Source organism: Schistocerca nitens, chromosome 2, assembly GCF_023898315.1.
Source record: "Schistocerca nitens isolate TAMUIC-IGC-003100 chromosome 2, iqSchNite1.1, whole genome shotgun sequence".
Taxonomy (NCBI): domain Eukaryota; kingdom Metazoa; phylum Arthropoda; class Insecta; order Orthoptera; family Acrididae; genus Schistocerca; species Schistocerca nitens.
The window spans coordinates 942,392,534-942,410,346 of record NC_064615.1 but is presented as its reverse complement, the minus strand read 5'-3'; the positions used below and the strand labels follow the sequence as shown (position 1 = coordinate 942,410,346).

Sequence of the window (17,813 nt, the reverse complement as noted above, 5' to 3'; positions counted from 1 at the left end):
ATACGTATAAGCTAGATTTAAAAGTTAAACATAAAAGATTTGTTTCACTGGCCAAAGCTATTCAGTGGACATATCACCGAGAATGTTTACTAAATAAAGCACTTTGTGTAACGTAAATTTTGTAGTAACTGCAAAGTAAATTTATGCAGGAATAGGAAATCTTGCTAGCACAAATAAACGCTCTTTAAAATATTTCTTAGCTACGAACACCACATGCTCTGCAGCTGGAACTACCTTCTTCTGTAACACTAGTTTGCGTTTCGACGTTGTTTTTACTAAATTTTGCCAAAGTAAAAATGTTCATCCAGAGTGACTGGAATGCTCTTTAAACCGTCACAGCTAAAGGTCAATAATTAAAGGAGCATGGACGGTCGTATCAAGGAAAAGAGAGTAGTTTGGGAATCGACAAAAAGGGCAAAATTAAGAGTAAGGACGCGCTGTTGCAAGCCGCTGCAATGTAAAAAAAAATCGTAATGTTTGCTGAGAGTAATAAACTGACATGATCGCATCTAACAAGCAATATCGACTTTACCGTGGGTGACTGGTAGGCAAGATCTGCCATTAATTGACACACTGCTATAATCATTAGTGAGCCAACCCACAGTGCGACCTTCAAGTAACGAAGATGTACAAGATTGAACCCTACAGCATACCGCCTACTATTAAAGCTTAGCCCAGAGCACCTTTAGTTGTACACTGACAAGTAGATATTGTTCTCATCAGCTGACATAGCAGCGGAGCAGTAAGATAGTGATTAATTTCATTTGATTCCTACTTCAATATTGATCTTCTGCTGGTGATGGGCCGCCGTCGCTTCCTCTGTGCATAGCATAATTTGAATGCGGCATGAAGCGCCATGCAGTCAGTACATCGTTCTCCCGGCTGTTGTCATCTTTCTAAGAGCCAATACCTCTCGTCTAAATACACTCCTGGAAATTGAAATAAGAACACCGTGAATTCATTGTCCCAGGAAGGGGAAACTTTATTGACACATTCCTGGGGTCAGATACATCACATGATCACACTGACAGAACCACAGGCACATAGACACAGGCAATAGAGCATGCACAATGTCGGCACTAGTACAGTGTATATCCACCTTTCGCAGCAATGCAGGCTGCTATTCTCCCATGGAGACGATCGTAGAGATGCTGGATGTAGTCCTGTGGAACGGCTTGCCATGCCATTTCCACCTGGCGCCTCAGTTGGACCAGCGTTCGTGCTGGACGTGCAGACCGCGTGAGACGACGCTTCATCCAGTCCCAAACATGCTCAATGGGGGACAGATCCGGAGATCTTGCTGGCCAGGGTAGTTGACTTACACCTTCTAGAGCACATTGGGTGGCACGGGATACATGCGGACGTGCATTGTCCTGTTGGAACAGCAAGTTCCCTTGCCGGTCTAGGAATGGTAGAACGATGGGTTCGATGACGGTTTGGATGTACCGTGCACTATTCAGTGTCCCCTCGACGATCACCAGTGGTGTACGGCCAGTGTAGGAGATCGCTCCCCACACCATGATGCCGGGTGTTGGCCCTGTGTGCCTCGGTCGTATGCAGTCCTGATTGTGGCGCTCACCTGCACGGCGCCAAACACGCATACGACCATCATTGGCACCAAGGCAGAAGCGACTCTCATCGCTGAAGACGACACGTCTCCATTCGTCCCTCCATTCACGCCTGTCGCGACACCACTGGAGGCGGGCTGCACGATGTTGGGGCGTGAGCGGAAGACGGCCTAACGGTGTGCGGGACCGTAGCCCAGCTTCATGGAGACGGTTGCGAATGGTCCTCGCCGATACCCCAGGAGCAACAGTGTCCCTAATTTGCTGGGAAGTGGCGGTGCGGTCTTGGCGTGCATCCGTGCGTCGCTGCGGTCCGGTCCCAGGTCGACGGGCACGTGCACCTTCCGCCGACCACTGGCGACAACATCGATGTACTGTGGAGACCTCACGCCCCACGTGTTGAGCAATTCGGCGGTACGTCCACCCGGCCTCCCGCATGCCCACTATACGCCCTCGCTCAAAGTCCGTCAACTGCACATACGGTTCACGTCCACGCTGTCGCGGCATGCTACCAGTGTTAAAGACTGCGATGGAGCTCCGTATGCCACGGCAAACTGGCTGACACTGACGGCGGCGGTGCACAAATGCTGCGCAGCTAGCGCCATTCGACGGCCAACACCGCGGTTCCTGGTGTGTCCGCTGTGCCGTGCGTGTGATCATTGCTTGTACAGCCCTCTCGCAGTGTCCGGAGCAAGTATGGTGGGTCTGACACACCGGTGTCAATGTGTTCTTTTTTCCATTTCCAGGAGTGTAGCTCCTCATTCGGCCTCACGCACTCGCGTGCTCCATACTCCACTTCTGCCACAGAGGTAGCGTGTACTGCAAACGAACCTGATAGCTCCGCGTGGCAGTGAGACATACTGACAGCTCAGCTTCGGAAGCGGACAAATAAACATGTTGTTATTGGAAATACAAGGTTGTCTGTCGAGCATAAACAGAGGTGTATATCATTCTCCTGTTAGTAGCATTGTCTTGCCACACAAGATCTGCCATTCGTTTCATCTTCTATACTGCCACTACTAATAATAAAACTGTAAAACCATTCTATCTGCCTATCTGTCTGTTTGAACGCGCTACTCTCCGAAACTTCCGGACTAATTTTGATTAGATTTCGACAAGAAACAGTAGCCTAGCTCGGGGTAACGTATAGGCTCTACTTCGTCAAAAACGGATCACAACAAATAGTTACCGTGATTTAAAGTTTTATCTAAATCCGTCGTGTCAGACTCTTTGTCAGTCTGAACAAGCTACCTCGATAACTACTTGGCGAATTTTCATGGCGTTTTGAAAGGTAACGCGAGCATCGCTTAGGACACCATATAGGCTTTATTTCATCAAACTCGGAACCCGAAAATAAAAGATTCGTAATTTAAAATTTTAAGAGTCTTCTCAGCTTGCTAACTGGTATGTTTCCCTTAGTGACGGCGTAGTACACCATAATCCCAACAGAAGCACGGTTAGGTTCGCAGTACACCGAAGAACCAGTAAATGGCGTTGTTAGAGTTTATAGCTTAGTGACAGAAGACCTTCGAAAGAGTGAGCGAGAGGCAAGGGGTTCCTCTTATCATCCATCACAATGAGAACAGAAAATTATAACATCCACGTTGTTGTTCCTGGATCACGCTAAACGTAGTTTGTAACCAGGCACTGAAACGGCTAACTATATTGTACCGTTCAATAAAAATTTGCAACGCTAAAGTATATTTCGAACATAAACACCAACCGTTATAACGCGAAACTTTAAATTTGCTAAGTGCTAATGGTGGAGATGCTCGTGGATATGGAATGGGAGAAAACGAAAATACGGAACACATTTTTTGTAGAAGAACTAATCTGCTTACTGTAATATCCATTCCACTGGCCTCAAGGATGGTAGTCGCAGCAGACACAGAATATGTCAAACATGTCGAAATACAATTTCACCTAAAACTTAGTACTCGTACCGTCAGAAACGTGCACAACAAATGACTAACAAATCTTTTAGCTAAATACAATGAAATGAAAAGAATTTACAAAGTTTACTAACACTGTTTGTTTTAGTAAGCTTAGATGTGCGAGGGGTGACTATCACACTCTCATTACATACTCGCCTGCTAAAAATTTTGTTGGTACTATAGATGAAGTTAGTCGCTAATAACTTCACCATGCCGTTCTTTATTACTAGTTGAACATTTTGTGATTGTTAACAGGTTAATGAAAAAGTGTCTTCCTCAGTAGTGGGCACACTTATAAAAATAAGTAAATGAGTCACTTTTAATGTACATCGCTTTTATTCATTATACTGATGTTGTGAAATGGGGTATTGGCTCGAAAAATGGAAATGTCATTCATCTCAAAATTTAATAAGAAGTAAATATACGGAGAAGCAATAGTTGAGTGTAGCAACATTTAAAAGAGGTTACTGAACCATGTTCGCATAATCTCTGCACAAATCAAATATACACGTTATTATTTGGGACTGTAGGTTGCAAGTACATAAAAGATAAAACTTTTTGTTTTATTGTTGCGTCACCTACGCCACGTAAAGTATAAATTTCAAATAAAATTTCGGAAGTATTATGCAGTGCCTCATATGATTATGGACTATATTAATGACACTCTGGTACTGCAATTATTAAAATAGGCATAAAGGTGCTACAGAACTTATTTACATGATAACTGACATCTGGAGCTTATTCTTTGTAGCAGATGTCTTCCCTACATTTCATTGACAGTTATGGAAAGGTTTGTAATAACAATTCTCCCTGAAGGTATTAGAAGCAGTTCTAAATATTTTCATGTGCTGTTTCACTTTTCCGGCTGTGATGAAACCTGCTGTGATGTCTCGGCACGACTGCAAGCACTGGTAAGTAATAAAGAGAATATATATGTTGCTCCTGGAAAATGGTGCCTTCAGTAATCAAAGCCAGTTGGACGGATGATTATTTCATGAACCTGAAACAAAAATAAAATTGCTTGAGTAAAATTAGTTGAAATAAAAACGAAAGCAGAAATTGTAAGGTGATGGTCTAAAGGTTTGTTCACATTAACGCCTGACGCTACAGTTCACATGGTGTTGGTTTTATCCTGAGACAACTAAATATCTCTAAAAATATTGTACGAAAAAAATGTTCTAAATGAAAAGTTAATATCAGTAAAAGGGAAAAACAAAACTAAAACACTACACCACAGTGGTACGACCAGAATGTTCATATAGATCTGTTGCCTAATGATGAACTATAAGATGGACAAACTATAGGTACTGGAAAGAAGGATTATTAGAAAAATAATGGGTGCAATTAAAACAGTAAATGGTTGGAAAATAAGAAGTAATGAGGAGATCTACAAAAAATATCTGAAGTAATGGCCAAACGAAGATTAATCTTTCTCGGACACTCTACCGAATGGATGGAAATAGACTAACAAAACAAATACTCCTATATTTCTGGAAGAAGAAATAGACAATAGCATGGATTACATAAGTAAGGAAAGATCTAGAAAGAAACAACATCAAAGAATCAGAAATAGCGGAAAGAAACCGTTTTAAAAATAAAATATCTGAATTTAGAAGGCTTTCAAAGCAGAAGAAATCAAAAATCTGGAACAATGTGGACGGAAGAAAGGAATAGACTTCTTGGGGAGAAAATGAGGGAATACTGAAAAAATAGTAAACAACAAACGAAAAAGAGGAAATGAAGTTGTTAACTTGATCTTAGTTGGTCAGTACGATTGTAAAAAAAAAAAAAAGAGGGGGGGGGGACCTAATCACTGGTCCTGCGTGGGCCTGATAAACTTGGTATTTTCAAATGTGAACACCCCTTTTTATTGCATATTCGGATTCTATGCAAAAAATACGTATGGTTTACTCTAACTATTGTTTTCCACCTTTGTGCTCTAACCTTTGTGCTCTAACGGTTGGTGCTTCTGTTCGATATTTACTTTACTGGTGCAAATTTAATTGCACAGTACACAATGGTTAGCCGTTTCAATACCTAGTTAGAAACAACGTTTAGCGTGATTCAGGAACAACAACGTGGATGTTATGATATTCTGTTCCCATCGGGATGGTTCATACCGGTGAGTTCCCTTGCCTCTCACAATTGGGGTGTTCATTTCGGTGAGTTCCCTTGTCTCTTACCACTGGGGAATTTGTTTTCGGTGAGTATCCGTGGCATGTGCTCCTGTCACGATCACTTCATGGACATTTTACCTCATTGCAATGGTTACGGTTTGTATTCCGCCGGTACCGCGTAGCGGCCAGCGCGAGAGTTACGATGGTTGGTTGGAGATACACACTGAAATCAGTCACCCTGACGGCGAGGTTTCCGGGAACGTCCAACGAAACCAAGCATGCCGATGATTTGGGGACTCTACACAATCAACCCCGCAGGGGACAGAAAACCACATTACCATACAAGTAAGTTACATTCCAGAAATGTGAATGTCTAGGCATATTGTAATGTTGTTACTTTAATTTGCTATGAAAGCGGTGCTGATAGACAATAAAAGCGGGTTAAAAGCTGTGAGCGGTCTGGGGAAGTTAACCTTGCATTACTGAGCAACTGTTTCACCAGGTATCCAGTCTAGCTTACCAAATTCCCAACCAGACTAAAATTAATTATAATCTTTTAATAGTCATACGACAACCGGTGATATGTATATAAAAAAGAGAATTTAAATAAAAAGAAATAAATCAGTTTATATTTGGAAATTTATTTTAACATTGATCATTGAAATTTCAGCATATTAAACTCGATTCATAACTAAGCTGGTGCCTTATTTAGGATTGTGATAATGTGAGATTGTAATCTTACGGAACACATCAAATATGGAGCCAAGATTGGGAGACTGCATACAACACTGCATTCATAAAATAACACACGAAGAACGTTGAAACATATGCAAGAGGAAATTAACCATAACCAACCGATTCAATTTTCACCCAAAGAAGTTACGTTCGTAGCGCAATCCTGTCCGTCATGTAATTACCACATACTGGTATACTAAATTCATATTAACTCTCTGTGAAATCTTCCCGAAAAGAATAGCTGAGGGCTACTTTGATGATTACACCACGTGCTTCACGTGGTCAACTTGGCTTACACAAAGAGTGTAACTCCACAATAATTCTGATAATTAAAATAAATTAGCTCGAAAAGCAATTTACAAAAGAAAAACCTTGAACTGGTTACTATCGTCTTACTATTGACCTGATGGGTCAAACAACTGTATAAACACGTGGTACTGGTCTCACAAAGTACACCCCACGTGGGTTGAACATAAAGAAAACTTGCTATAACGAAAAATATTGTCAAGACGAGACGTTATAATCTCACGCACATTCGCATTTAAGATTGATGATCTTAGTTAGAGTTACTGATCAACACGTGGTTCCACTTTACTCACAAAGTAGTGACAGAGCAACTACCGGAATATATTCTGAACTTCAACTCGAATTACACTGCGTAGCAATTTAAGATAACATTAGATATTTTAGAGCTAAACCTGAAATAAAGGTGATTAAATTTTCAGTTAGGCTGAACTTATGAAATCCATTGTCCTACGGACTTAGCAGACACGCGCTTAGCCGGAGATCTTACCACTTCAGACGCTCGCCGCGGACAGACTGACCTGGGCTCCTACAAATGGGGCTTCCGTATACAAAACGGAAGTGACCAGAGAGGCAGCTTCCTATACCAACATGACAAGGGACGGACAGGACCATACTAAGAATAGAAACCTCTCTGCTTTTAGAAAGCGTAGCTACCTGTTCCGACGTTGGTCCTACTGTTCTCTAGCAGACAGGCTTGTCTGCTACCCTCAAGCATGCAACTAGAAATACATTTGCTCATTCATCCTCTCACACAGAAGGGAAGGGGGATGACAGTATCTTATCATATACAGTATATAAAAGAAAGCGGATGTAGGTTCCGTATGAGACTGGGTGACATGAATTACATATAAACTGTGTTTTAAAGTGTAGTAGTGTGACAGATCGTTCTTGTTTATGTGTAAAAGTAACACGTTCCACTACTCAGTCTCCTCCCAGATAGTCAGAACCGCCACAGTAAATTTAGAAGAGGAATTTATGCCGTAAATGACAACAGATTTATGAAATTAACATGAAAGGAATCCAACAGAGACCTTTCAATATTATTTGTACAGTACATTTGTACCGTACATTTGCAACAGTAACGTTTGAACAACAATCAAGCTTTAGAAAACAACGGTTTACATTTACATCGTGAATGAAATGTGAAACCAAATGCGTCGGTTCTTAATTGCAAAAACAGGCACACTTGATATCTGTCCGTTACAGCGCCATCTAACACGAATGGAAAACAATGTTTTGAGCAAACCTTGCGTATTTTTTTTTTTGTGTAGAATCAGAAGATGCAATAAAATGGGGTCTCCTCATTTGAAAATACAAAGTTGACCTCGCCCACGCAAGAGAGAAGGTTAGGAGGTGGCCAGTTGTAGCAAAGGCAGATGTTCCCTTTACTTAACTTATGCTACAGCAAAGAATATCTGCAGTCTGGATAACAAATTGGCTCTTGCTGCACTATAAATTGTAGATTCGACCGATAAATTGCGTAGGGTTTGACGTGGATAAAAAAATCGGAAGAGTAGGTTTCTGACATTCAAATGACAGGGAACAATATAATCCCAGCAACAACGAAGAACGTATGGCAAACCATTCTTAAGGCTGAGAATAAAGCTGGTTAGAGGTATATGAAGAGGGTCTTGAAGTAGAACGCACAAGAAGGCTGTAACATTGCACGAGTGTTGAACGCAAATACAAAGAGCTCTTAACCAAAAGGAGGCTGAAGCACTGGGAAGCTTATCAGTTCTAACTAGATGTCCGGTGGATGCCCCAAGAACTGTAGCAAACAAAACTAAATCATCAGCTATCTTTTCCAAACTGAAGAAATAAGATGGGACATTAATAACTGTTTATGAATCTTCAGCCAAACTACTACCCCCGCCCCCGATGACAACGTCGTTGAAAATAAGGAACAGCAGCGCAGATTACGGACAGAAATGGAAGCTTCTTACAGAAAGAACGGAGTGATTATCTCGTTTACCGTGTAGGTCATATGTGTCACAGTAATAACATAGAATAGAAAACGGAAGGCGTCAAGTTCAAATGGCTCTGACCACTATGGGACTTAACTTCTGAGTTCATCAGTCCCCTAGAACTTAGAACTACTTAAACCTAACTAACTTAAGGACATCACACACATCCATGCCCGACGCAGGATTCGAACCTGTGACCTTAGCGGTCGGGCGGTTCCAGACTGTAGCGCCCAGAACCGCTCGGCCACTCCGGCCGGCTGCAGTCAAATATTGGTATTATAGTGCCCGCATTACTGAACGTACTTTTGAAGAATTTAATAACTGGACTTTATTTCTTCTGCTTTCAATGTCAAAGTCAGACTGATCCACGAGAATTGGATAGAAGTTATGGAGCCGTTTATTGACTCTGGAAACGACGGCAACTTCCTAGGATTTGCTGACATATCGTTAGCTAGAATCTGACTGTTAGACTTGCTGTAGGCTTCACACATAACCCATATTCCTTTTTTGGGCATATCACAGCCATACACTGATATGACAAAAGTCATAGGGTGCCTTCTAATATCGTGTCGGACTTCCTTTACCCCGATGTAGTGCAGTGACTCGACATGGCATGAACTCAACAAGTCGTTGGAAGTCCCCTGCAGAAATGTTTAGCCATGTTGCCGCTTATAGCTGTCAATAAATGTCGCATAAATGTTCGCTGGGATTCATGCTGAGCGATCTGGATGGCAAAATCATTCGCTCGATATGTCCAGAACATTCTTCAAATCAGCCACGCACAGTTGTGGCCTGGTGACATGGCGTTTCGTTGTTTGGAAACGTGAAGTCCATCTATGACTGCAAATTGTCTCCAAGTAGTCGAACATAACCATTTCCCGTCAACGATCAGTTCAGTTGGACCGAGGATACAATCCATTCCATGTAAACAGCCCACAACATTAGGGAGCCACCAACAGATTACATACTGCCTTCTTGACAACTTGGGTGCATGGCTTCGTGGGTTCTACGTCAAACTCGAATTCTACCATCAGATCTTACCAACTGGAATAAGGACTTATCTGACCAGGCGACGGTTTTTCAGTCGCCTAGGGTCCCCAGGAGAAGCATGCAGGTGCTATCGTGCCGTTAGCAGAGGCACTTGCGTCGCTTGTCTGCTGCCATAACCCATTAACGCCAAATTTCGCCGCACTGTCCCAACGGATACGTTCGTCGTACGTCCCACATTGATTTCTGCGGTTATTTCACCAAGTGTTGCTTGCCTGTTTACACTGACAAATCCACGCAAACGTCGCTGCTCTTGGTCGTTAAGTGAAGGCCGTCGGCTACATCGTTGTCCAAGGTGATATGTTATATCTGAAATTTGATATTGCCATCACACTCTTGACACTGTGAATCTGGGCCTATTTAATCCCCTAACGATTTTCGAAATGGAATGTCCCATCGGCTCGCTCCAACTACCAATGCGCGTTCAAAGTCTGTTAATTCCCGTCGTGCGGCCCTAATCAGGTCGTAAACTTTTCACACGAGTCACCTGAGTACAAATTACTGCTCCGCCAATGCACTATCCTTTTATACCTTGAGTATGCGACACTACCGCCATCTGTGTATGTGCATGTCGCTAGCCCGTGACTTTGTCACCTCAGTGTACACTTACTAAATGAATAAGGCATTTATCCACCCTGAGGCTGTTATTTATTTAAGCTTTTCTTTCGTTTCATAATCGGTTTCGGCTTTTTAAGCCATTGCGCACTAGTCATCTGTACAGAAAAACACACTATATTTACGCTACAAAATGGAAAACACAATGGTGTGAAAGTAAATTAGCGGAAATATAGTTATCTACAAAACTTGAAATATTTATAAAATTGGCAGTGTCTTCACGTTTAGTGTTTCCATTCGTTTTTTGCTTACAAAAACTTAGGTGCGCTTGATCTTTTGGCAGTTAATTTATGCACATCAGGTGGCACACGTGTAAAGATATACTGCTGTCCAAAGAATAAAAGTAAGGGCAGTGTAACAATTTCAGAGATTTAGTCATCAATATTCATTCATAAAAACAAAATAATTTTAAAGATGTAGCAAATGAGATGTTCGAAAATTTAAAATTTTACTAAATATGCATAATTTTTCCTGTTAGTGAAGAAACTATGAATGATTAATCCTAACTGTTACTGTGGGAACAATGAATGAGACTGCCATTTTGTTTTTGATTAGCTGTAAACAGCATACCATTAAAATTGTGCAGATACTTCGCGTTTCTTAGTTCAGTTTTTTCGTTGATAAGTTATCTGGTTGATTTTTACAATCAAACATCTCTATTTCGTATAGAATATTCATTTTCCTCTACTTGTCTGCATGATGAAGGATTTGGAGTTCATCGGCAATATTTCAGCAAGTTTCTTTGCAGCGTGTAAGATGCATCATGAATGCACTTGGATTATTTGTTTAGTGATTTCTCTCTTTAGAATAGCGTCATTGGTGGCTGACTGTTGCTTAATGTCCCATTTCTGTTTCTGCATTTCTTTAATTATTCGTGCTTCGAAGTCGTTCACATTGCCAAAGTTTCAAGGATTTTAATTTCTTTGTTAATATGATCTTCGTCAAGATCATGAATGCACTTGGATTATTTGTTTAGTGATTTCTCTCTTTAGAATAACGTCATTGGTGGCTGACTGTTGCTTAATGTCCCATTTCTGTTTCTGCATTTCTTTAATTATTCGTGCTTCGAAGTCGTTCACATTGCCAAAGTTTCAAGGATTTTAATTTCTTTGTTAATATGATCTTCGTCAAGCTGAAGATTTCTCATTCTGTATAATACTGCGTGAAATTATGCTTTTTATGGATTGCTGTATGGCATGGTCTGTTATTGATTAATGTATGTTCAGTTGTGGTTAATGAAAAGTTCCGGATTTGTGCATTGAAACCTTTTGTTTTATTGTGACATACACTAAATTGGTACTGATATTTACTTTGACTTCGCTGATGAATTCGACTTTATATTGCATACCATTTAGTTGTGAATGCGTCTTAGCAATGTCCTCCTCTGTAGCGTTCAGCAGGCCTAAGGTGTAATCGAAATGTTTATAGTAAATGACTTTGTCAGCTATCTGTTTAGATTTCTCAAAAAAATTCCTTACTTTGGCTTATAAATATGTCTGCCAAGGTTCCTACCTTGCAGCTGTCCATGACTAAAGTATCTGGTTGTGAGCATATTTTGAAAGCTGAAGTAGTTATAAGAAAGAGCTAGTTCCAACAACTGAATAAGGTCGCAGATTTTCCCTGGACATAGTTTCTTGTACTTAATTATTCTCAATTATATCTGTGATTTTTGTTTGAATAGCAATATTTTTGCATACATAAGTAATATTAATAGAAACAAGATTGCTGTTGTTAGGAATGCTTGTATTTTTGATTTGGTCGGTTAATTCTTGTGTAGTTTACGGTGGATAATTTTTTGAGTAAATAACTGAGAGTTTTGCATAAAATATATTAAGTGCTATCACACTATTAACAGTAAGTCAGATAGACCGGTGAATTTCATGAATTTTTGGTTGTGTGCATAACGTTGCAGCTCTGGGATTCATAATCATGCATTCTCTTACTTCTTGATCTGTCAAAAGGAAATTGCATTTTAATTGCTTTTTCTGTACAGAATATCACTGGACAATGGTTTAAAAAACGAAACCAGTTGCGAAACGTAAGAAAAATTAAATAACTAACAGCATTAGTAGCAGTTTTGGCAAACAGGTATCTTCAAGTCGTACAGGTTAATTTATGTCTTTTGCAACTGTACTGAAAGTCTTATTAAGAACAGATGCGTTACGTTTTATTCTAAAGCATTTACTGCAGTCAGGTTTTTTTTTGTTGTTTATTTCATTCTTCTTCTACTTCTTCCACTTGTATGGGTTGAGTTTTTGCAAATAGTACTTTCACAGCCCTAAATATATTCACGTTTCTGTGTTGAGAAGTATCAATGTCCTCTCTCCATTTCGTGTGTTTTGTTTTGCTATTCAGTAGCTATTGAAAACCAAACACACGAAATAGCAACAGGACGGTGATACTTCTCAACACAGAAACGTGAATATATTTAGTGCTGTTTGCAAAACTCCAACCAATAGACGTGGAGGAAGAAGAAGAAGAATGAAGTGAACAACAAAAAGCCTGACCACTGATGATGCTTTAGAATAAAATTAAACGCATCTGGTCTTAATAATTGTTGTTGCAAAAGATGGAAATTAACCTATTCAACTTGAAAATAACCATCTGGTAAAAAACTGTGTCCTGCTGTGTGAAGAAGTCCATAACTGCCTGCTGCCCATCCTCGTCTGAGAGGAATCATCGACCCTTCAAGGCCTTTTCAAGGGATCAGAGTTGTGATAATCGCATGGGGAGAGATTAGAACTATAGGACAGTGCTCGAGTGTCTGCCACTTGAGTTGGCATAACTTCTGATCTCTCCCAGATCAACCAGCGCCCTGTGTCCAGTTGCAACCAGCATGTAACTTGGCACACCATTCCACAATGGTGGTGTTCGACAAACATGCTGTCCCATAAACATTCTCCATTCTCCAATGGTGTCTAACAGCGTTGGTCCCTCAGCAGCTAGGAAAAGAATAACAGCATGTTGGTCCTGCTTGGACACATTCAGTAATAACACCGCCATAGTTCACATTTCCACATTTTCTGTGCGCACATTGTAAAGACATGAATGTCACACTGATCCCTCACCTACATGTTGTCGCCTATACATCAGTCGTGCTACGTTGCATGTACACTGCAACAACGCCCTCAAACAGGAACATTTTGATCTTTCCTTGTATAAGCTACGAGAATTTATGATTATAAGGTGTGACATTGTGTGGCAACAGAGAATTCCAGCCACTGTGATGGCAACTCACCTAGTGGCTTAGTATTTTTCCTAGTGTCCTAGGCACACGTTATATTCTCCGATTCACCTATGGATGTAATGTACTTCTTAATTTACGAATATGCAACAGACAATGAAGGTCAATCATTGATTCTGACGAAAAATTGGTGCCATAATCTACAGTTAACATTTCCACAACACCAGACTTCAGCAATCAGTTAGTCAGCATTGCCTTTCCCACTGTGTCAGCCTGCTGATTCGAGATAGCTATTGTTTCCACATAAAGAGAAAACTGAGCCAATGTAGCCATAATACAGCGATTCCACCGGTGTTTGCCACAAGGTCCTAAAATGTCCATGTCAATCACTTCAAAAGACTTACTAAATTCCAGTGACCTTTGCAGAGGAATATGCTGAGTCCATTGTTACACTGTATATAGTGTTTCGAAATTTATTTCACATCCTCTGTACACATATGGCTCCAGTAATGCTCAGCTACATGCCATTCGACGATTCTTCAAACCCATGGCCAGACATCATATGATAATGTGCTCATTTATGATAGGCTGGAGAAGACCCAATCTGGGTGACCCCTCTCTAAACACTGGCAGTGTCTGGTGTAGGAATGGTTCATAGACCAACAGCTAGTGGAAATGGTGCCTGGTTGTAGATGAGGTTGAGTGGCCCACCTCACAGTGATGGCGGTTGTGGTGCATTTCTCGGCATCGAGAGTAGTCGAAGACAGATACCGCTAGGTCCAGGGGATGAGTATTTATTTCAGGTTTTCTCAGCTTGTTATGACTGGGCCATGCCTCTGGTCATAGTGGTGGAGGTGGCACAGCATCAGGGTATGGCATGAGGTAACCTCACACACCACTGTTATGGGCTGGTGTCTTGAATAATGCTGTCTTAACATTATTCTGGGCCTTACAGTGGAATTTCACAGACGGCATGTTGTTCCACCTCGCCACAGATAGAAATCTGATGGGGAAAATGTTGGCACAACAGCGGGAAGAGCTGTGTAAGCTGGAATCTCTCTGATTTTAACTTCATGGTTTTTCTCGCAAAACATACGTAATAGGAAGCAAAATATTAGTTGACTCTTCTAGGAATGCATACGCCCAGAACATTAACAGTAAACCAATCTATGATTCAGAACACTTCTATTGCATTGTCTGCCACTGAAGTTGGCTGTGAATCTCTGCGATGTTTATACGCTTACTAAATGAACCTGTAAAGAAACACTCCGGTTTTGTTTAGATCTTCCCTGTTTCTACTATCAGTCCTATCTGGTACTGATCCCAGGCTAACGAGTAATGTTCAAGTACTATCCAAACGAGGGTTTTGTAAACTAACACCTTTGTGGCTGGATTACTCTTCGTGAAGATTTTCCGGTGACTCTCAGTCTAGAACCTAACTCACCCGTGATTAGTTTTACGGGGACGCTTCACTTTAAATCGCTCTGTAGGCTTTCTCCGAGATATTTTATCGATATGACTGCTTCCAGTGATCGTTATGAAATCGTGTAATCAAACAATAATGGATCTTCTTTCCTGTTTATGTGTAATGTGTTACATTTGTTTATATGAGGGTCAACTGCCAATCCATTCACCAAGTGTCGATCCTCTACAGGTCTTCCCGCGTTTCTCTACAGTTTTCTTGCGTTGAGAGTTCTCTGCGTACAACAGCATGATCCTATAATACTCCCTTGGGTTGCATGCAAAGTTAGTCTTACGTCTGAAGATTTCTCTCCATTGAGATTGACATTCTGCATTCTAGAAACGCTTCAATCCAGTCATACAGCTGGCCTGTTACTCTATACGCTCATAGTTTGTTCATTAGACGGCAGCGCGGAAATGTGTCGAAAGCCTTCCTGGGCGCCTGTATGTACTGCTTTCTGGGTCCCATGGACGAACAGACTGCGCTTCGTTTCACACGATAGTTACTTTGGGAACCCATTTTGACTCCTACGAATGAGATTTTCGGTTTCTTAAAATGTCGTAGTATGCGAGTATTAGCAGTCACTATATTGCGTTAGCTACAAAGCTAATGTAAAAGAATTTGGCCCTCACTACCCACCATTACAAAATAAATAAAGAAACAAAGGATTTACTGTACTGTCGACAACGAGGGAATTAGAGACAGAGCAGAAGTTCTGTGTGGCGAAGAGTTTCCAAGGAACCATTCTGGGGTTTGCGTTACGCGATTTCTGGAAAGCATAAGTCTGGATGGGTGGTTGGAAGTCTGAACTGGTATCCTCCCGAAGGCGAATCCACTGTATTACCAAGTTGCCACCTCACTTGATGCACCACATGCAAGTTTAAATGTGTACTTTTATCTTTTAACCATTTCGTACTCTTTTAAAAATGTGTTATATACCCTTCCAAATATTGTACATATTTGTTTTCTGTGTTAAACTATTCGTTTTACTACCGTAAACCATGGACCCTGTGGAGTCGGGGTGACACGCATGCATCGACAACGCAGGTAGTCGTACCGAAGGTATAACCACAACGGAGGCATGTTTGTTGAGGTGCTGGTCTAATCTATTGTTCCTGATCTGGCCTTGTAACATTAGCCAACATGGTCTTGCTACATTGGTACTGCGAACGGCTGGAAGCAAATGGAAATTACAGCCGTTATTTCTCGCGAGGGCATGCAGTTCTGGTGTATGGTGAAATGATGATGGTATCTTCTTGTGTAAAATACCGTTGAGGTATAGTCCCCATTCGGATCTTTGGACGAGAACTACTCATCAGCAGATTGTTGTGACGAGGAAAAAAAAGAGACCAACGTTCTACAGGTCGGGGCGTGGTATGTTAGATCCCTTCATCGGACATGTAGGCTAGGAAATTTGAAAGGGGATATGGAAAACTTCAAGTTAGATCTAGTGAGAATCAGTAAAATTCGGTGGCGGGAAGAACAGGACTTTTGGTCTGATGAGTACAGGGTTAAAAATACAACATCTAGTAGGTGCATTTCAGCAGTAGGTATAATAATAAATAAGAAAATAGGAATAAGAGTAAGGCACTATGAAGAGCCTAGGGAAGCATTCTCATAGCCTAGACAGACACGACGACAAAACCCATCACATTAATACAAGCCAAGTAGCTCCACATATGAGGACATCGAAATAATATGTGAGAAGATAAAAGAAATTATTCAGATAGTTAAGGGAGACCAAAATTCAGTTGTTATGAGGGAGAGGAATTTGACTGCAGAAACAGGAAGAGAAGGAAAAGTAGTAGGGAACAAGGACTGGGGAGAAAGGAACGAAAGAGGAAGGCGCCTGGTACAGTTTAATCGTCGCTCATACTTCGTTTGATAATCATGAAAGAATCCTGTTTATGAAAAGAGACATGGATACACCGGCAGGTTTCAAATAAATTATAAGGCAGTAAGACATAGATTCCGAAACCAAATACTGAACCGCAAAACGATTTCCGATTCAGATTTGAACTCTGACCATAATTTATTGGTAATTAATTGCAGATCAAAACTGAAAACATTGCAGAAAGGTAGGAAGTTAAGGTTATGGGACGCTGATAAGTTGAAAGAATCAGATGATCTTGAGATTTTCAGAGGGAGCATTATGCAACGATTGACTGAAAATGGGGGAAGCGAATAGAACTGAAAACGAATGGGTAGCTTTGAGAGATGAAACAATGACGGCAGAGGATGAAATACGAAAAAAGCGTAAGGACCAATAGAAATCCATGCATACCACAAAATACATTGTATTTAACTGATGAAAGGATGAAACAGAAATTCAGCAAATCAAGCATGAGATTATAACGTCTAAAAATGAGACTCGCAAGACGTCAGAAATGACAAAGTAGAAATGGCTACAAGAAAAATGCAAGGATGTAGAAGCATCCATATCTATAAGAAAGCTACATGTCGTCTACGGGAACATTAAAGAGGCCTTTGGAGAAAAAAGAAGAAACAGTATCAACATAAAGAGCTCAGATGGCAAGCCAGTACTAAGCAAAGTAGGGGAAGCTGAAAGAACATCATAGAAAGGCTACACAAGGGAAATGAATATGGAGGTAATATTACATAGAGGAAAGAGGAAGTAGATGAAGGTGAATTGGCAGATATGATACTGTGAGAAGAATCTGAGAGACCGTTGAAAGAGCTAACTCGAAACAAGGCCTCTGGAGCAGATGATATTCCCTCAGAATTATTACGGTCGTTAGGAGAACATAACATGATAAAACTATTCTACCTGATATGCGTGATATATGATAAGAGAAATTCATTCGACTTCTAGGAGAATGTAATAATTCTAATTCCAGGTCATAACAAGCATGACTATTACGGA

General features: G+C 40.9%; 1 protein-coding gene across 1 annotated transcript in view; it reads right to left on the bottom strand.

The window, feature by feature from the left end:
* Positions 1–4,078: 4,078 nt before the first annotated feature.
* Positions 4,079–17,813, bottom strand: part of LOC126234720 (dehydrogenase/reductase SDR family member 11-like) — a 37,079-nt gene continuing 23,344 nt past the window's right edge. Inside the window, exon 6 of the mRNA XM_049943468.1 lies at positions 4,079–4,499. Within this exon, the coding sequence (XP_049799425.1) occupies positions 4,458–4,499 (42 nt within the window). The 3' untranslated portion in view covers positions 4,079–4,457. The remainder of the gene's footprint in view (positions 4,500–17,813) is intronic.